This window comes from Mesocricetus auratus, unplaced genomic scaffold (genome assembly GCF_017639785.1).
Source record: "Mesocricetus auratus isolate SY011 unplaced genomic scaffold, BCM_Maur_2.0 Super-Scaffold_100007, whole genome shotgun sequence".
In the NCBI taxonomy this organism is placed as follows: Eukaryota; Metazoa; Chordata; class Mammalia; order Rodentia; family Cricetidae; genus Mesocricetus; species Mesocricetus auratus.
Window position 1 is genome coordinate 58,615,788 of NW_024429191.1, and position 21,106 is coordinate 58,636,893.

General features: G+C 47.2%; 1 protein-coding gene across 4 annotated transcripts in view; it reads left to right on the top strand.

The window, feature by feature from the left end:
* Positions 1-20,189, top strand: part of Adap2 (ArfGAP with dual PH domains 2) — a 30,608-nt gene extending 10,419 nt beyond the window's left edge. The window contains exons 5-12 of one of the 4 annotated variants that reach the window (XR_005878335.1): positions 266-378; positions 6,373-6,519; positions 10,960-11,043; positions 14,853-14,915; positions 16,902-16,979; positions 17,883-18,111; positions 18,601-18,712; positions 19,229-20,189. Coding sequence is in view for 3 of the 4 variants with exons in the window: in XM_005076982.4 (XP_005077039.2) it covers positions 266-378; positions 6,373-6,519; positions 10,960-11,043; positions 14,853-14,915; positions 16,902-16,979; positions 17,883-18,111; positions 19,229-19,263 (749 nt within the window). In the remaining variant the exon portion in view is untranslated. The remainder of the gene's footprint in view (positions 1-265; positions 379-6,372; positions 6,520-10,959; positions 11,044-14,852; positions 14,916-16,901; positions 16,980-17,882; positions 18,112-18,600; positions 18,713-19,228) is intronic. The other 3 variants (XM_005076982.4, XM_013118275.3, XM_040749268.1) reach the window with 3 other exon arrangements.
* The last annotated feature ends 917 nt before the right edge of the window (positions 20,190-21,106 follow it).

Sequence of the window (21,106 nt, forward strand, 5' to 3'; positions counted from 1 at the left end):
AGGCCCTGCCACATCTGGCTTGCACTGAAGCAGACTGACCTCAGGGAGAGTCAAGATAGGAAGGTTTTGCACAGTAGGTGGAGACTGAAATTATATAAAGTTGGCCCCAGATAGGACTCCATGTCCCGCACCTGAAACAACCCAGTTAGATTGGCTGTATCTGAGTGGCATGTGGAGGCTCTTCCTATACCCAGGACCTTGAGGCACTCTTTAGCTGATTTATGTTGACTTCATGATTCACTTCTTCTCGCCCTTGGGGGTTAAGGTGACCGGGAAGTGTTCCTGTGGAAGCGGGGGCGCGACAATGCACAGTTCCTGAGAAGGAGGTTTGTCCTTCTGGCAAGAGAAGGCCTCCTGAAGTATTACACCAAGGAGGAGGTAAGAGACCAGGCTGCCTGTGCTTCCTCTGCTCACTAAGGCCGTTGTGGACAGTCAGTCCCTTGTCTTATGGAGAACTTCAGCCCTGGCAAGCATGACATTCTCCTACTTTTCCTTGGCTACTGTCAATCCAGTCTGCTAGTAACCACACTGTGGTCACTTGAAATCACTTCTGTTGGTCCATTTCATTGTTGTTATTCTCTATTTTTTTTCTTTTTGAGACAGAGTATCACTATGCAGCTCTTACTAACCCAGAACTTGATGTGTATATTAGGATATCCTTGGACCATTGAGAGCCATTCCTGAGTCCTGGGATTAAAGGAGTATGCCACCATGCCTGGCCAAAAACAATTTTGTTGAGATATATGTACATATATTACTTATTCATTTAAATGAGGCTGGGCAAAGTGGCTTGTGACAATAATCCCAGCACCCAGGAAGCAGAGACAGTTAGGTGTGGGTGAGTCAGAGGTCAGCCTGGTCTACATTGTGAGTTCCAGGACATCCAGGACTGTGTAGAGAGACCCTGTCCCAAAAAACCAAAACTAACTACTAGCTAAATATTTAAACAATAAAATAAAACAGAACTCTCCCTCACCTGCACAGTGCCCTGAGGATGCCCTGTGGTCAGACAATTGCCTCCTCTTCTACTTGTGATGTTAGCGATTGGACTCAGGATGTGTGTGTCCTGGACCAGCACTGTATCACTAAGCTTACCCCTCACACAGCTAGGTCAGGTTTCTTTATCGAATAGAGTCTGTTTCCTTTCTTTCTTTTTTCTTTTTGTTTTTTGAGACAGGTTTTTTCTGTGTAACAGTCCTGGCTGTCCTGGAACCTTCTCTGTAGACCAGCCTGACCTGGAACTCACAAGGACCTACCTACCTGCCTCTGCTTCCTGAGTGCTGGGATAAAAGGCTTGCACCACTACCGCCAGCCTGAAGCAGTTTTCTAAACAAAAGTGACAGCCTGATCTACATAGTGAGTTCCAGGCCAGCCTAGGGTAGTATTTTGTTTTGTTTTGTTTTGTTTTTTGAGCCAGGGTTTCTCTGTATAGCTTTGGAGGCTGTCCTGGAACTTGTTCTGTAGACCAGGCTGGCCTCGAACTCACAGATATCCATCTGCCTCTGCCTCTGCCTCCCCAGCGCTGGGATTAAAGGTGTGCTTTCACCGCCTCCAGGCTCAACCTGAGGAGTATAGCAAGACCCTGTCTAAAAAAGGGCTGGAAAAGTGGTTCCCCAGTTAAGAGCACTGTAGCTCTTGCAGAGGACCCTGGTGTGGTTCTCAGCGCCCACATCATGGCTCACAACCACACGTAACAATTCAAGTTCCAAGGGATTCAACACCCTCCTCTAAACTCTGCCACATCAGGTGTGTGCATGTGACACACATATTTACACAGAAGCAAAACACTTGAAGTCCTGCAGCCAGCCTTGCTTAAAGGAAAGGGTACAATTTCACATCGTTATGGGTAGAGCTTCTGGGGCCTCCTGGGAGAGAAAGAAATGGTGAGGACATTTGGAGACTAGCTATGACATTGAACCTTGGGGCAGTGCAGTATCAGAGAACAGAAAAACAAAAGGTTCTGACAAAGTGAATGGGAAGGAGCAGCCGACCAGTGGGGTAAGAGCTGAGCTCTTTGGCTTGCACTTGAGGCTTTTGGTCTGTGTATCTCCTCTGTTGCTTTCCTAGAGGAACAGGCAGTGCTAGAAGATTGAGCTGGTGTGCTCCAGTCTAGGACAGTGAAAAGTGTTTGGGGAGAAGGGTGTTAGCCCTCCAGGTACAAGTGGGGACCTGCAGTTTTAAGGTCTGACAACTTGCTTTTTCAACATTTCTTTTTTACTTTCTTTCTTTTCCTTTAAAAAAAAAGATTTGCCAGGTGGTGGCACCTTTAATCCCAGCACTCAGGAGGCAGAGGCAGGTGGATCTCTGAGTTCCAGGACAGCCTCTAAAGCCACAGAGAAACTGTGTCTCAAAAAAAGCAAAACAAAACAAAAAAATGAATCCACAGCCTCTCATTTTCTGTGGAAATAAAAGCATAGCCTCTCCCCAAAAGCAACACACCTTTTGACTTCCATTTTGAAGTCAAGGTATTTTTTTTAAATATGTAAGTTGATTTAATCTTGCAGCTTTCATAACCAAATGTCTTTTAGGAGCTATCTCTCCTTTATTAGTAGTCAAAAAAATTAAAGACAACACAATACTTACAGGATCCAGACTCTCTGTATGTTCCATCTTTTTTTCCCAGACAAGGTTTCTTTGTATAACAGCTCTGGCTGTCCTGGAACTAGTTCTATAGACCAACTGGTCTTGAACTCACAGAGATCTGCCTGCCTCTGCCCCCTGAGTGCTGGGATTAAAAGTGTGTGCCACCACTGCCCAGCATGTTTTCCAGCTTTACATGCCTTGTTTTTTATTACTTTATTCCTTTTTAAAGGATTTATTATTTTTAAACCATTTTTTAAAATCTATGACTATATAGCCTTTGTCTTTGCTCTCACAAGTCTATGTATATTTTTAAACATACTATAAGCTGTTTAGAGTTTTTTTCAACCTGGATCTGTCTTTGCTGAGCATTTATATTGTTTTTGAGCATGTGAGATGAATCTTAAGTTGCTATGTCAGCCACCAGCACTGCTCAGTTTAGTGAATGGTGCTAGTGCATGGTACTTGGTGGCTGGCTCTGTACTGTGGCCGGCATGAGAGACGTGAGAATAGAAAGCTGTGTTTGCCCCCATTTTTGCGTGTTTAGAACATTTTTAAAGCTTTCTCGGGACATATGTGGATGTAAGTGCTTCACTTTGGGCAACATATGTAGGTGCACTTTTCTTTCCTGCCAACCACTCCCCAAATAACTACACAGAGACTTATTGTTAATTATAAATGCTTGGCTGATAGCTTAGGTTTGGTTTTTAACTAGCTCTTATAACTTAAATTAACCAATTTCTATTAATCTGTGTGCTGCCCCAAGGATCATTTACCTCATGTATGTACTTTCCATCTTGCTCACTCTGCATCTATGGTGTCTCCTTGCTGCTCAGACTCCATCCTTCTTCTTCCCAGTGTCCTCCTAGTCTGGCTCTCCCTCACAGTCTCATCCTGCCCAGCTATTGGACAGTCAGCTCTTTATAAACCAATGAGAGTAAGACATATTCACAGTGTACAAAGATTGTTCCACAGCAATAAATGCTTTGCCATTGAGCCATGCTTCCATCCTGGTGTTGTCATATTTCTATTGAAGTTAGAAAGAAGGTTGGGCATGATGGCATACACCTTTAATCCTAATATTCAGGAGACAGAGAAGATGGAGCTCTGTGACTCTGAAGCCATCTACAGCTGCATAGTGAGAGCCTGACTCAAAAAGAGACAGAATATAAATATAACTGTATATTTTTATTGTGTTTGTAAATAACATAGCAATTATAATATGCATATTTATGTGATTTTTGTTTTGTTTTTTTAGATAGGCTTTCTCTGTGTAACAGTGCTGACTGTCCCAGAACTTGATTTGTGGACCAGATTGGCCTTGAACTCACAGAGATCCACCAGCCTCTGCCTCTCAAGTGCTGGGATTAAAGATGTGCCCCACCACCACCTGGTTATTTAGGTTCCTGATATAGTTATTGTTCTAGGAGTTGGTATTACTCTCTAATAGATATTATGAATAATTTTTCATGTTAATAATACTGATGGGGAACCTTTTTGGAAGTACTTGTTTTTTTTTTTAAAGACAGGGTTTCTCTATGTAACAGCTCTGACTGTCCTGGAATCTACGTTGTAGAACAGGCTGGTCTTGAATTCATAGAGATCTGCTTGCCTCTGCCTTCTGAGTGCTGGAATTAAAGATGTGTTCTACCACCACCTGATAGGAAATTTTGTTTTGTTTGGGACAGGATTTCTTTGCATAGCTCTTGCTGTTCTAGAACTCACTCTGTAGACCAGGCTGGCCTTGAACTCAGAGATCCACTTGCCTCTACCTCCTGAATGCTTAAAGGTATGTACCACCACTGCCCAGATAGACTGGTGGTATACGCTGAGCTGCATCCTAGGCCCTATTTTCTTTTTTTAAAGATTTATTTATTTATGATGTATACAATGTTCTGCCTACATGTATATATGCATGCCAGAAGAAGGCTCCAGTTCTCAGTACGGATGGTTGTGAGCCACCATGTAGTTGCTGGGAATTAAAGTCAGGACCTCGCCGGGCGGTGGTGGCGCACGCCTTTAATCCCAGCACTCGGGAGGCAGAGGCAGGCGGATCTCTGTGAGTTCAAGGCCAGCCTGGTCTACAAAGTGAGTTCCAGGACAGCCTCCAAAGCCACAGAGAAACCCTGTCTCGAAAAACCAAAAAATAAAAAAATAAAGTCAGGACCTCTGGAAAAGCAGCCAGTGCTCTTAACCTTTGAGCCATCTCATTGTTTTATTTTGAAATTGCATCTGGCTCTAGAGCCCAGCCTGACTCAGAACTCTAATCTTAGTTTCCTGAGTACTGGGAGTATAGGCATGTGCTCTTTATTATTATTATTATTAGTGGTGGTGTTGGAGGTGGTGGTGGTAGTGGTTTTTCAAGACAAGGTTTCTGCCAGTCGTTGATGGCGCATGCCTTTAATCCTAGCACTTGGGAGGCAGAGGCAGGCGGATCTCTGTGAGTTCGAGAACAGCCTGGTCTACAGAGCGAGTTTCAGGATAGCCTCAGAAACAATACACAGAAACCCTGTCTCGAAAAACCAAAAAGGACGGGATTTCTCTGTGTAACAGCCCTAGCTGACTTGGAGCTCACTTTGTAGACCAGGTTGGCCTGGAATTCACTGAGATCCATCTGCCTCTGTCTCTGCCTCCCAAGTGCTGGGATTAAAGGTATGTGCCACCAATGCCTGGCCAATTTTTTAATTCTGTAGTATTCCATTGTGTGCCTGTAATGTGGTTTATTTAGCCCATTATAATTGATAACATTTAATTTGTTTCCCTTGTTTTGTGGTGTGTGTGTGTGTGTGTTTGGTGTGTATGTGCATGCTTGTGGTGCTGGGATTGAATTTATGGCCCTGGACATGCAAGGCAAACAATCTATCACTATGGTACATTCCCCAGACCTTTTGCTACCTATACAATCCTATAGCAAACATGGTTTGACACATGTCTGCATAGTCACGCAGCTATTTCCTTGTAGTAGATTCTTAGATGCAAACTGTAGGTCAAACAACACACTCGGGTCAGGAAGACGGCCCAGTGGGTGTGAGTGCCTGGCAGTCTGAGTTCATGTCCTGGAGCAGATGATGGGAGGGGAGAACTGACTCCTGACGGTTGTGCTTTGACTTTCTCATGTGTTCCGTGGCACACACACACCCACAGGCACACGCAACAACAGTAGTCATCGCATCAACATTTTAATGGGTAGGACCAGGTTTCCCTCTAGAGATGTTCCATAGACATTTCCCTGGTGATGAAGTATTCTGTGTATGCCCTGTCTGGGTCTCATAGCCATGGGTGTTAGCTGGCTAGTGAGCACTTGACATGAGACCAAGTGTGACTAAGAATGGAATTTTCAAATTGTGTTTGAAAAAGTTTTGGACTCAACGTGGTTCCTGCAGGTGTGGGGGCTTGGAATCATCATGTCTCTGGTCAGGGTTCCTTTCTGGTATCATTTAGTTCTCCACCATGTGTCAGAGCCCAAGGATCAGGCACAGAGGATGTGTGTGACAGGTGTGCTCTGAGCCCCCACGACTGCTTCTATTTCTATTTCACGACAGTGGCTGGTTTACTCCAGGCAAGTTTCTGTGGCTAAAATGTGTGAAAAATTCAAAGCGAATGGTTTCTAGACCTGCTTCCAGCTCCGAGGGGCCAGTGTGGCTAGGCAGCAGGAGGACAGCTGTGCCTTTGGCTATTAGAACAACCCAGGGCTATGTATTGGGGGCTTGTTTGTATTAAAGGTCTTGGCAAAGGTGACAATAAGGCACCTATTGCCATCAGTATCTTGAGAATTGTCCTTCTCTCTTCTAGGGTAAAACCCCAAAGGCTGTCATCAACATCAAGGACTTGAATGCCACCTTCCAGACAGAGAAGATAGGACATCCCCATGGGCTGCAGATCACCTACAGAAGAGAGGGTCACACCAGGAATCTCTTTGTATATCATGACAGTGGGAAGGTGAGATGGCTCAAGTCACCTCTGCAGTCTCCAGCGTGGCACCCAGCCCTTTGGGCTCTGCTCACTATTCCTACCCCGCAGTTCATCATGGGTTTGCTAGGCTGCTGCTGCTGCGCTGCTGCTTCTGCTGCTGTTTGTCTTGGTCTGTTTCCACTTTGTAGTAAGTCAGAGATCTAAGGGAGGCAGAATGAGATGTAGGAGATGAACCTTTCAGATGCTGAGAACATACACTAGCAGGGCACAGTGAGAGAGAAGGTGGCAGGGAGGCCCACAGCCAGAAATGGCAATCCAATGGTTGCGGCAGTGCACACCAGGTCCCAGGAGGCAAAGTCTGGTGGATCTCTGCGAGTTTCAGGCCAGCCTGCTCTACATAGTGAATTCTAGGCAAGCCAGGACTACGTAGCGAGACAAGAACAACAACAACACACACAACAAACAAACAGTGAAGAAATGGCAAGTCCAGGTAGGGCCCGAGATTGTGATTTGGGAGGAAGGTCAGCTCCCAACACCCACATGATGGTTCACAACAGTCTATAACTTCAGTTTCAGGGCAGCAAATGCCCTCTTCTGGCCTCTGTGGGCACAAGGCACTTATGTGGTGCATAGACATACATGCAGGCAAAACATTTATACACATTAAATAAAAACAAATAATTTTTTTTGTGTGGTTTTCCGAGACAGGGTTTCTCTGTATTGTTTCGGAGGCTGTCCTGGAACTCGGCTCTGTAGACCACACTGGCCTCGAACTCACAGAGATCTGCCTGCCTCTGCCTTCTGAGTGCTGGAATTAAAGGCATGTGCCACCAATGCCCAGCACAAATAAATATTTTAAGAAAATTATTTTATGTATGAGGTGTTTTGCCTGCATTTATATCTGTGTATCATGTATGAGCCTTGTGTTCATGGAGGCCAGGATAAGGTATCGGATTCCCCTGGAACAGGAATTACAAATAGTTGTGAGGTACCATGTGGGTGCTGGGAGTCAAACCTGGGTCCTCTGGAAGAACAACAGCCAGTGTGCTTAACTGCTGAGCTGTCTGTCCAGCCCCCAAATAAATAGATAAAAGGACTGGTCTTAAGGCACCCAGACCCTCTCAATTAGAGACTCTGACAGAGTCTTGGGTGATTAGAACATACAATAATGCTTGAGAACCAGTATGTTCCTATAATCCCAGGGGTTGGCAGGCTGAAGCAGGAGATTCGTGGGTTTGAGGACTACATAGCAAGACAGGGACATTGGTCCAGTCAGAGGAGGGCAGTCAGGCAAAAGGATATATGTGAGAGTGAATTGGATCAGATCATCAGCATAGTCAGTGATGGTTACAGGGTGGAGACACTAGGTAGGCGTGGGGGAAGCACTGGCTGACATTTTGGGGTCGTTTAACTTTGCTAGACGTACTCTTGGTGGCTGTTAACCTTCATTTCCTTAGAGACAGGGTTTCTTTGTGCAGCCCTGGCTATCCTGAAACTCGATCTAGACCTGGCTGGCCTCGAACTTGCAGAGATCCGCCTGCCTCTGCCTCTTAACTGCTGGGATTAAAGGCTTGTTTTCTATTTTCAATGCTGGGAACTTGACCATGTACATACTGAGTACCTTTTTTTCTGAAGTGGTCCCATTTATGTAATGCCTAAGACCCAAGACCTTTTGTGGGTTTTTTGTTCGTTTGTTTTGTTTTTCTTTTTTTTTTTCTTTTTTTTTTCTTTTTTTCTTTTTTTTCTTTTTTTTTTTTTTGGTTTTTCGAGACAGGGTTTCTCTGTGGCTTTGGAGGCTGTCCTGGAACTCGCTCTGTAGACCAGGCTGGCCTCGAACTCACAGAGATCCACCTGCCTCTGCCTCCCGAGTGCTGGGATTAAAGGCGTGCGCCACCAACGCCCGGCTTGTTTTGTTTTTCAAGACAGGGTTTCTCTGTGGCTTTGGAGGCTGTCCTGGAACTAGCTCTTGTAGACAAGGCTGGTCTCGAACTCACAGAGATCCGCCTGCCTCTGCCTCCTGAGTGCTGGGATTAAAGACGTGAGCCACCAACACCCGGCTGACCTTTTATGTTTTATAGTTTGTTTTTCTTTCTTTTCTCAGGAGGACTTATGTTTTGCTATGTAGTCCAGCTGGTTTTTAACTTGGAGAAATCCTCCTGCCTTAGCCTTCCTCCTGCTGAGATTATAGACATAGGCCAACATACCCTGCCAAGAAAGCCCTTAACAAACACCAGGACAGGAGAGCTCACGTGTCCAGGGGACCAGGCCCCCATGTCTGTCTGGGGGATAGAAAAGAACTTGTTGCATCCTGTTGGAACTGTGTTCTACCGACTTTCCCAGTCATGACAGCCCTGTACCACAGCTATCCAAGCAAGTCTTTCAACCTCTGCATGCCAAATTCCTGGGAGAGAGAACCTAACTGACAAGTCCGGCACCTCCTCTGTATTGGTCCAGTTGCTGTAGCTAAGTCAGGGTGGGGATTGTAGGGTGTGGGATTGAGGATCAGGCCAGCAATTCTCAGAGGAGAAAGACGGGGGCAGGAGCCAAATGCCTGAGAATCTATCCCAGCATCTAAACACCTATGTAAGGAATGGACTGTTGTAGGTAAAAGAGGGGGAGGGCAGGAGGGAAGGGAGCCTGAGGTGATGTGAGTGTGGGTAGTGAGTGGGATGTGCGCACCATCTTTTTTTTTTTTTTTTTTCGAGACAGGATTTCTCTGTATTGTTTTGGAGGCTGTCCTGGAACTCACTCTGTAGACCAGGCTGGTCTCGAGCTCACAGAGATCCACCTGCCTCTGCCTCCCGAGTGCTGGGATTAAAGGCGTACGCCACCACCACCCGGCCGAGGTGCACACCATCTTACTCGGTGTTTCCTTTTGGTATTTTATGTTTATAGGTATTTTGCCTGTGTGTATTATCTCTAAACCATATGCATGCACTGACTGGAGGTCAGAAGAGGGATTCCCTGGAACTGGAGTTACTGATGGTTGTGAGCTATCATGCAAGTGCTGGGAATCAATCCCAGGTCTTTGTAAGAATAGACAGTGCTCCCAACCACTGAGCCATCTCTTCAACCCCTTGCTCTGTGTCGACGCTACCAATTGTCTTAGTACAAGTTTCCTTCTTGTTTGTTTGAGATAGGGTCTCACTATATAGCTCTGGCTATCTTGGAACTCACTATGTAGACCAGGCTGGCTTCAAATGAATATAGATTTACCTACCTGTGCCTGCTGAGTGCTGGGATAAAGGGTGTATCCACTATGCCTGCCTCAGTATAAGCTTTCAATGAAAATTTCTTAAGAAAGAAAGAAAGAAAGAAGGAGGGAGGAAGAAAGGAAGGAAGGGATGAATGTGGTGATACACACACAATTCTAGTAAATGGGAGGTAGAGGTAGGAGGCTCACAACCAAGTTCAAGTATGGACTACATGGCAAGACCCTGTATCAAAAATAACAATAAAATAAAAAGGTATGGTAATGCACATCTGCAATCCCTGTATGTGGGAGAAAGAGGCAGAAGGATCAACAGTTCAAGGCTAGCCTCTGCTACTTAGCTACAAGGCCACTCTGAGACTTTACCTCAAAAAACAAAAAGCAAACAAACAAAAAAGTAAAAAGGACTCTGGAGATACAGATCAGTTGTTGAGGGCTTCCCTAGATACTGTGAAAAGCAGAGGCTGGAGAGATGTCTCAGGAGTTAAGAGCACTTGCTGTTCTTACAGCGGCCCTGAGTTCAGTTTCCAGCACTTACATGGTAGCTTACAGCTGCTTATAACTCCAGTTATAGGGGATCCAAGGCTCTCTTCTGTCTTCTGCACTTGGGGGCACATACACACATGTAGGTACTCACACATACACATGAAATGAAGCATGGGGGTAGAATGAAGAAAGAGGAAGGATGTCTGATTGGAGAGCAGCTGATAAAGCCTTGAACATCTCCAGGTGGGATGATGTTGCCCCGTGATTATGAAGGATGTATTCTCTCACTGTGGCAACAGAAAAGTCCATCCAGCTGTGGCATTCCAGGTCCTGAGCATCTCTGATGGAGGAGGAGTGTCTCCATATGTAATCCCCACCCCCATCCAAAGACGTGTGTGCGTCCCAGCAGCCCACAGCATCGCAGCCCCTGAGAGGCGTAGTCTCAGGCCCACTCCACACCGATGATCTCCTAGTAGGAATCCAGGGGATTCTCACAAACTTTAGGAAGTGGACTAAGCCATTTTGTGCAGCTCACACTGGTCTTTTTCCATGGCTGGGAGCCCTTCCTGTCTGTGACTTCCGGCTAGCTCAGGGCAGTCCCCTGGGCTCTGACATCACCCTCTCCAGATGTCCCTCAATGGGACTGTGTGATGTGTCTGTTTGCTGGATGCTTGTGCATGTTGGTAACCCTGATACCTCTAGCCCTGCCATCAGGTCCTCACACACCCGTTCATCTCACCACTGTGTGTACTCTGAATTTTCCCTGGCAGGAGATAGTGGATTGGTTCAATGCTCTCCGTGCAGCCCGCCTGCAATACCTAAAACTGGCCTTCCCTGATCTCCCAGAGTCTGAGGTGAGCTAAATGTGGGCCTGGCTTCTGGATCTCCCATCCCCTCCCTTTTCCTCTTCCTGTCTCCTGACCCCCTAAAATACTTAGGGGCTAGACCAGGTTTATTGCAGGTAAAGCCCAGGGAGACTGGAGGATAATAAGTTTCTGCAGGGTCAAAGGTCTCAGCCTTCAAACATCTTTCTGACCTCTCCCATATGCAAATGGCCCCACATACTGTATGCACAGTGCTTTTGACCCATTTTATCTCATAACCCTTTCTATACAGTAATTACTTAGAACAGGCAATTGGGCTGGGTGATTATTTCTGCTAAGTAAGTAATGAAATGCGTTCTTCCCTGGCTATCCCCACTATGCGCTGTGGTGCCCTGCGCTTAGGAAGATGTAGGGGCTCTCCTTATTTATTACAGGGGTGCATCTGCCTGTGGTGGGGAAGGTAACAGTAAACTGAGAACTTCATTTTGATTGTCCATTTCCCCAGTCTTGTTGGGGGACACTGGAGTGACATGGGGCAAAGGATGACGTTTTAAATCGGGAGGCCTGGGCCTCATGGACACCCAGTCACTGACATGCTATGTGACCCTTACTGGTCATGATGCCTTTCTGAGCATGTTTCCATATTAGGAAGATAGAGGCTGGTCCAGATCTCCTTCAGGGTCCCTTTACCTATGAGGTTCTATAATTGAGGATGTGGGTTTCCTTTTTGTTCTTTTGGTGGTGGTATTTGTTTGAGACACAGTCTCAGTATGTAGCTCAGTCTGTTCTAGAACTCACTCTGTAGACCAGATTGGCCTGTAACTCACAGAGATCCACCTACCTGGGCCTCCTGAGTGCTGGGATTAAAGGTGTTCAACACCATGCCAGCCTTGAGGACATTTAAGCTTCCTGTTAAAAGGATTTTTTTAAAGTTATAGGGACAAAGGGACCATGCTGATCCTTGGGTCTGTCTTTCTTCTTGACAGAATCTTGTAACTGAGGCTGGCCTAGAACTCACTATGTAACTGAGGATGATCTTGAACTCCTCACCCTCCTCCCTCTACCTCCCAAATACTGATATTACAGGCCCACATCCTGAAAATCCTGAAGTTTCTTTTTCTTGAGGCTTTTCCTTCCTTCCTTCCTTCCTTCCTTCCTTCCTTCCTTCCTTCCTTCCTTCCTTCCTCTCTCTCTCTTTCTTTCTAAGTTTTTGATATATATTTATTCCCTGTGTGCACTAAGCCATCTTACCAGCCTGAATCCTGTGTGTGTGTATGTGTGTATGTGTGTGTGTTTGTGTGTACATATACATGTGGAGTCCAGAAGTCAGCCTCATGTGACATTCCTTAGCTGCCACCCACCTTTATTTCTTAAGGCAATCCCTCTTCATTGGCTTGGGCTCTCCCATTAGGCTAGGCTGACTGGCCAGAGAACCCCAAGGACCCTCCCGTCCGGTGCTGAGGTTACCACACTCATGACCATGCTCGGTTTTTATGTGGGTACTGTTGCTCAAAATTGGGTGGGTCCTCATGCTGCCATGGCAAGCATTTACCTACAGGACCATCTCCTCAGCCTGATCCTGGAGTTTCTCAGTCTACTCTGTCAGACCTTAATTGAAAGCCTAAATGTTCCTCAATTCCCAGTGTTTACAGGGAGTTGAGTGTCTGGAAGAGGGTTGACTCCAGGCCCAGTAATGCACCCATTTAGAAGTTCCCTAGGCACTGTTCCAGCAAGGCTTGGGGTCAGGCCTCAAAGCCGAAGTTGCTGTGCTTAGTCAGCACCCAGAGCTGGTTGCTGCTGGCTCAGTGAAAAGTGCAGGGTGCTGACTGCTGACCCAGGAGGCGGGAGGGTACGGAGCAGGTGCTCAGCCTTGTTTAATCTGGCCTGGCTTCATGTGTTTGCTAAACTGTGTGGAGGAAGTTAGTCTTTGACCAGTGCCCTCCATGCCCCTTGTCTCCTTCATCAACCACTATCGTACCTGCCCTGCCTGCTCCTCTTTCTTCCCTACGTTAGGTGTGGTGCCTTGGCTTAAGAAATTGGTGCTGGAAACCCAGGAAGTCTTTGCGGAGATGTAATCCTCTCATCTGAACTGCACTGTAGCTCAATAGCAGAGCACTTGCCTAGTTTGGGTTAGACCTTGAGTCCCATTCTCAACACTGGGCCAGCCTGGGCCACACAGTGAGTTCAAAATCAGGCCAGCTTGGGATACAGAAAACATGTCGAGGGTGGAAGAAGGAAAAAAAGGAGGGATGGAGGGAGGGAATGAAAGGAGAAGTGTGCCAGGTGGCGGTGGCACACGCCTTTGATCCCGGAACTCAGGAGGCAGAGGCAGGAGGATCTCTGTGAGTTCGAGGCTAGCCTGGTCTACAGAGCGAGTTTCAGGACAGCTAGGACTGTTACACAGAGAAGCCCTGTCCCAAAAAACAAAACAAAAAAGAAAAAGAGAAGAGAAGTGCACATAGACCCTGGAATCAGAGAGCCTAGTGTGCTGCCCAGTAAATGACATCATCTCTGAGCTTCAGAGTACTCAACTGTCTTGTCACCAAGGCCTTGATGAAAATAGTGAGTCAGTGTCTGAAGTATAGCAAAGAGCACTCCAGTCAGGTGACTTCCCTTGTTTCTTTTGTCCACCTAGGCCTGTGCTGCCTCAAATTCAGAGTTCAGAACGGTGGGGGCCCTATTTTATCCAAACAGAATAAATGCTATAGAATGTATTTGAGGAGAATTGAGTAGTCTGGTGTAGATTTTAATTTGGGGTCTCAACTTCTCTCTCTTGCTTCCTGTCATGATTCCCCACATCCCACCTCAGTTTTACCCCTGTAGCTCCAGGGACCCTGCTGTTGTTCTGCCGTTTGAACCCTGAATTTGTCCAGTTCCCCTCTCCCCACTTCCAGGAAGCACAGGAAGCCATGGCCAATTTCTGGGAGCTCCTTTCTCTAGGCATAGGAAAGCAGACTGTGAGGGCTGTTGTAGGTCACAGTTGAAAATGGACCCCCAGAGACAGAAGTCTTACCAAGGTAACAGCTGGCTGAGGCCAGAAGTGGTGCTAAGATTCTGATCGCCTAACACCCAGTCCAGAGCTTTCTCTATTTGTCCTTCCTGCCGTCGCCTCTTCACGGCCTGTGCCAGAATCTGTGAGCAGGTCTCAGCTGGCATGGCAGGGAGTGTGGTCAAAGGGCTCCGCATCTTTACACAGTGTGATGGTACACAGGCCTGCTGCCTGTCAGCCCTGAGTATGAGCCCCACCTCTTCATGCTATCAGCCACCACGTGACTTCAGCAAAGTGTCTGCTCACATCTCTGTGGCCTGGATTCTTAGTGAGTAAGGTGAGGCTGATGAAATCTACTGCCCAGGGTGGTAGGGAATTATACCCAGAGCCTGCCACAACAGACAAGTGGGTTTCTCCCCACCCCCTTCCTTTTGAAATAAGGTTTCTCTATGTAGCCCTAGCTATCTTGGAACTCACTCTGTAGACCAGGCTGGCCTCAAACTGAGAGATCTGTCTGCTTCCCCCAGGGACTGGGATTAAAGGCAATCGATACCATGCCTGTTGACAAGTGGGTCTCTTGACAGCCTTGCCTGAATGAATGAATGAATGAATGAATGAGGCACTTAAATCATGACTGGCCTGTGCTAGGAAACTCTACAGACACATCAGGGGCCCTTTGACTGGCTTTCTTGAACTATTTGTATTATATCCAACACACACTCCAAATATAACCCATTACCCATGGGTACACTCGCTTCTCCACTCCAAACTTCTGTCCTGGGCCCGAATTCAGTCTGGAACCTGAAAGGTCTCTGTGAGAATAGGGAGTCAGCCTTGTCTCTCCCTGCAGCTCGTGCCTCTCATCACCAGGAACTACCTCAAACAAGGCTTCATGGAGAAGACTGGTCCGAAGGTACATTTTCTGGGCTATTTGACATGGTCCTGTCCCAACCACCAGTAAAGCAGAAAGGTGTGGGCGGAGGTGGGAGGGAGGGCTGAGGAGAAAGGGGAAGAAAGAACACCAGTATTTGTGAGTTTCCGTGTTGAAGGACTGAGCAGAGACTAGTTGACTGCTGTGTGACCCGACATTGCTCTAGCGGCTGCTGAAATGTTTCTGCACCTGAATAATCCTGTCTGCTGAGGCAGCAATGTGAACCAGACCAAATCAATCTGAATTAGAAGAAAGCCCATGTTTAATAGATAAAACGCTCCTGGATGATTTTCCAGCCCCCCAGACAGGAGATGGAAAAGGGAGCCCAGGAGTCTGTTTTCTGGGGGACAGTGTAAATACCTGTGGTCTTGAGCATCTCTAGGGGAGGGGTCATCATTTGGTGGGCTTTCTGAGATGCAACAGAATTTGGAGATAGGGCTTGGGGTGGAACTTTCCACCAGAACAGTTGTGTACCACCCTGTCAGGTTCATTGTGTCTGTCACCATTAGACTTTAGCTAATCCTGGGAAAGCAATGCTGAGAAGGAATTCCCTAGAGAGACGGCTTTGAGCGGATGTTTCTGAATCTAGCAGACAGGGCTAGTTTGAAAAAGCATGGTAAAAAAAAAAAAAAGGGGGAAGGAAGAAAGAAAGAAAGAAAAAGCATGGCAATGCATTCATTCTTCTCTCAGCCCACCCCCACCTCACTAGAGCCCATGCCTTCCATGCCTTCACTATTTTCTGAGGAGGAAGAGGAGATGCCCCTGAGGGGAGGAGCCTGGGGTTTCCTGTGAACCAGACAACGGTTGCACAAACTCAGATTCTTAGGAGGCTGAGACAGAAGAATGCAAGCTAGCCTGGCCTACATAACAAATCCAAAGTGAGGCTGCATCCCCTCCCATCTCAAAATAAAAAGCTTAATAAGGTGGGGTAGGGTGCGGTGTGTAGTTCAGGGTAAAGGGCTTGCCTAGCATGCATAAGGTCAGGGGTTCAGTGCAAAAACACAATTATAATGTCTTACACGATGGTTGTTACGAGGTTCCTGAAAGGTGTTGGAGGTCAGTGGAAGAAAACCTTAGGAGCCAGGCTGTGGTGGCTCACACCTTTAATCCCAGCCCTGGGGAGGCAGGTGGATCTCTGAGTTGGAGGCCAACCTGGTCTACAGAACAAGGTCCAAGATAGCCAAGACAATGCAGAGAAACTATGTCCCAAAAAAAAGAAGGAGAAGGAGGAGAAAGGAAGGAAGGAAGGAAGACAGAAAGAAAGACAGAAAGAAAGAGAAAAAGAAGGAAGGGAAAAGAAAAGAAAGTCTCAGGAGTTGGAAACTTGGTCAGTTGGTGGTATACAGGCCCCTTCCGGCAGAAGCCAGGCACAGTCCCTGGTTTTTGCCTCAAGCCTTTCTCTCCCCTGACCTAGGTTGAGCCAAAGGCCAGCGCTTTCAACTTTGTGAGCAGGAGCCACTTTTGACTTCCCTGGCTTCCTTTTTCTGAGCCTTCTTTGTTGGCAGCCTGAGAAAGAGGGAAGTACCTCTGTCACTCCCTAGCGCACCTAGACGTGCAAAGCAAAGCCGAGGGTGTTGGGTGGAGAGGGACTGGGCTGAGCCGAGTCTGAGCCAGTGCTGGCTCACTGTGGTGTACGCCTTTAATTCCAGCATTCCTGGGTAGAAGCTGGGGAATCCAGAGCAGCCAGGATTACACAGCGAGACCCTGTCTCAAAGCAATCAAACAACCCAGAGTCTGAGTAGGTGTTCAGACCTGAGGACCCCAGAACCAGTTTGGCTGGACTCCAGCCCCAGCCCTCCCTGTCAGGTGGGGAGAGCATGCATTTCCAGGAGCTAGCCTCAGGGAGAAGCTCTGGTGTCTGATTGCAAAAGCCAGGCTGGAGAACCAGTGTGATGACTCTTCTGTGAGCTGGCTCTGACCTCTGTGCCTGGCTTCACCATGTCTGATAAGAGGTTCCTTCTTTTGCAGCAGAGAGAACCCTTCAAGAAAAGATGGTTTGCCCTGGATCCCCTGGAGCGAAGGCTGCTGTATTACAAGAACCCCCTGGTAAGAGCCATTCCAGAACCCTCCCTAGTGTGTTCCCAGTCAGGTGGGCTAATACAGAAAGAATATCTCTTAGAATCCCAGGACAGGGGAACCCATGACAGGAAAGCCTGTATCCCTACTTCTCACTCAGCTCCATTCAGGATCCCCAGAGCAGACAACTGTGGTTAAAGCAAGGTGTGACCAACTTCTCCCTTGTAACCTGGAGGTTTGGAGTGGAGTGATTAGGGCTATGGGGCTCAGGAACCAGTTTGGCTAGGCTCTGGCCTCTAGTCTCAGCCCTGCCATTGTAGAGCCAAGCCCTGGTATGGGTATGCAGGTAGCTCTCTATGCTGCATTTGCCTTCTTACCAAAATACTGGCTTAGCACTAATGCCTTGCTCAGAAGTGGCCATGATGAGTATACAAGTTGCTAACATGTAAACCACTTCAGCTAGGTCTGGGGGGCACCAGCCTGTAATCCCAGCTACTGGGGAAGTTGAGACTGTTGGATTGCAGATTCAGACTCCCTGGGCTTCAGAAGAAGTTCAAGGCCAACCTGTGTAATTTAGTGAGAACTAGTCTCAAAATTAAAGTGAGGGAGTGGGACTAGGCTCAGCAGTAGAGGGTTTGCCTGGTTTGTTTCAGACTCTTTGCTTAATCCCCAGTGCCTAAAACAAAGCAAAAACAAACAAACAAAAAACCCAGCCTTTGAGTTCTCAGTGCCTGGTGTATTCTCTGTATGCTAGTGTCTTCAGCAGATTAGGGTGCCACATACTTTAGGCTTTGATGTTTCAGATTTGAAGTCACATCTGGCAATGACATGGACGGACAGATCTTTACTAAGCCTGACCTTGGGAATGGCAGGGCTGCGAAGGTCCCTCTGCCCAAGAACAGCCTCTGATGACCACATGTCTTCCATTTTCAGGATGCTTTTGAGCAGGGCCAGGTTTTACTGGGAAGAAATGAGCAGGGGTATGAAGTATGTGAAGACCTGCCCAAGGGCATCCGAGGGAATCGCTGGAAGGCTGGACTCACTGTCATCACTCCAGAGCGGAAATTCATCTTCACCTGCCCTAGTGAGAAGGAGCAGCGAGAATGGCTGGAGAGTCTTCGGGGTGTCCTGTCCAGTCCCTTATCGCCCCTCCAACTCCTCAGTGAGAAGCGGGGCTGGGGGTGGGCTTAGGGGCTCTTTTGGGTGAGGGCAGAAAAGGGCTCTTTCACTGTGATCCCGGAAGGGCCTGACTCAGCGTTTTCTGTTAACCTTAACTTCCGGCCAGAGAAAAGCACACACATTGCACATTATTGCCAGAAAGTCCCCTCTGCACCAAGTTCCTCTATGCAGCTGTCCTCATGAGCTTCAGGAGGAGTCTTGCCCTAGCAGAACTATGGAGACAGGCTCTGCCCAGCTGCTCAGATTCTCCACACCCTTGTCCTTTTTCTCATAAGAAAATGCTGGCCTGGTATCCTTAGCAGAGGTCACCCTGCCAGGCACCTCCCAGGATTCTGGATTCCTCCCCTCCCAGAGGGGAGGTTATTTTTAGTGTTCTCCCTTTCCTTAACCCTCTCTTTTGTCTGTCCCCCTACCCTGTTCCTCCTCTTCACCCCACATGTGTCACAAGGAGACTGTTCCCATCTGTTGACAGCTCTGTGAAAAGCAGAGATATGCTGAGCTAAGGAGGAAACATCTGGCCCAGGGCCCAGCTTCTGGGGCATAAAGGAAAAGTTCTTGTGTTTGGAAAAGTACAGACTAAACAGGTAACCCCAACAGCCCCTGGGGGAGGCCCTTGTGTCTTTCTAGACTTACCAGTATAAATACAACTGTTACAACCTGGCGTGGTACTAGTGCATGCCTTTAGTCCCAGTACTTGGGAGGCAGAAGCAGGTAGAACTCATTGAGTTCTAAGCCAGCCTGGCCTACATAGTGAGTTCCAGGACAGCTGGAGCTACATAGCGAGACCCTGTCTCAAACTACAAAAAACAAAACAAAACAAAAACAAAGAAAACCCCGCAACTTCAGCACTGCTCTCTCTTCTCTGTGGGCCTGCTCTGTGTCTGTCCCTGCTTTACTTTCCCTTTCTACCCGTGTGTCTGTCCCCTATCTACCTCCTTCAGTCATTATTTCCGTTTTATTCTCATTTAAAGTTTCTTTCTGCTTTCAGTGCTGTTCTGGCTCCCTCTGTCATCCCACACTTCTCCCCGTGGCTATTCCTTTCCCCTAGCAGGACAGCACTAGCACGGCCACCTTCCCCAGACCGCTTCTTTCCCTTGCAGATGCATCAGCAGAGAGTCGCTGTGGCCTCAGGTGACCTCTCTCAGAACTGACTGGCCACTGAGCACCTAAAATCCTGGAGAAATGTTCACCTCTGCCCTGGTTGTCCAGAGGAAGCGCGGAGGCCAGCAGCTGCCCCTGTGAGTGAACTCTGTCAAGACTGAGGGTGTGGTTTATCTTGTGGCTCCCACCATCCTTCCAGCAAACATTTCCCAGTCTTGGGGAGCTGGTACCAAGAAGAATTTAGCTCCCCAAGCTTACAAGTCCTGAGGCTTTCTCATATCTGCATCGAGAGTGGGTGTGGAGAAGCATGCCTGTCAAGAGGCAGGAGTGCCAGCCTGGACCACACAGAGAGTTCAATTCCAACCTGAATTACATAGCAAGACCTTGTCTCAAAACAAAAACAAGCCGGGTGTTGGTGGTGCACGCCTTTAATCCCAGCACCAGGGAGGCAGAGGCAGGCGGATCTCTGAGTTCGAGGCCAGCCTGGTCTACAGAGCAAGTGCCAGGACAGCCTCCAAAACAATACAGAGAAACCCTGTCTCGAAAAACCAAAAAACAAACAAACAAAAACAAAAACAAAGGAAGCAAACAAACAACAAAAACTACAGAGAATGGGAAGAGACATTGCAGTAAAAAGGCACCATCAAAGGGTGTTGGTGGTGCACTCCTTTCAACCCAGCACTCAGGAGGCAGAGGCAGGCGGATCTCTTTGCATTCGAGACCAGCGTGGTCTACATAGTGAGTTCCAGGACAAGTTCCAAAGCAACACAGAGAAACCCTGTCTCAAAAAAACCAAAAGGAAAAAAAAGCACCCTCAGCATCAAGATTGGACAAGTAGAAAAACCGTAAAAGTTTAGTGTGAACCTAAATATGAAGGAATAATCAGACATTCAAATATTACATGTTGCTATACAACTAGCCTGAACTCTTCCAATATCAATATTAAAAGATAAAACTGGACAGACATGGTAATGCATGCCTTTAGGCCCATGCACTCAGCAGGAAGAGGAAGGTGGATCTCTGTGAGTTTAAGGCCAGCTTGGTTTACATATCAACTTTCAGGACAGCCTGGAATATACAAAGAGAACTTGTTTAAAAAAAATTGAGAGGATGCCGGGCATTGGTGGCGCACGTCTTTAATTCCAGCACTCGGAAGGCAGAGGCAGGCGGATCTCTGTGAGTTCGAGGCCAGCCTGGAACAAAGTGAGTTCCAGGATAGCCTCCAAAGCTACAGAGAAAACCTGTCTCGAAAAAAAAAAAAAATTGAGAGGAGGGTCTGGAGAGATGATTCAGTGGTTAAGAGCACTGGCTGCTCTTCCGGAGGACCCGGGTTTAATTCCCAGCACTCACATGGCATCTTACAACTGTCTGTAACTCCAAGATCTGACACCCTCACACAGACATACATGCAGGCAAAACACCAATGTACTTAAAATAATACATTAAGAAAGAGAAGCTGGAGGTTGGAGAGATGGCTCAGCAGTTAAGAGCACTGGCTGCTCTTCCAGGGGATCTCTGTTTAATTCCCAGCACTGTCATGGTAACTCACAACTGTAATTCCAGTTCCAGAGAATCTGACACCATCACACCAATACACATAAAATAAAATGATTTTTAAAAAAGAATCCACTGTAAAGGACATAATTGATGTTGCAGAAAACAGGACCTGGATATGTATTAGCTAACAGCATTGTAAAATTGTGACAATCATGATGTGTTTGCATAGTGTTCCTGTTCTTAGGGGACATGTGACACAGTAAAGTGTAAATGGTGTCTGCGGCTAACTTTTTTTTTTTTTTTTTTTTTTTTTTTTTGGTTTTTACGAGATAGGGTTTCTCTGTATTGTTTTGGAGGCTATCGGTCCAGCCCGGCCTCGA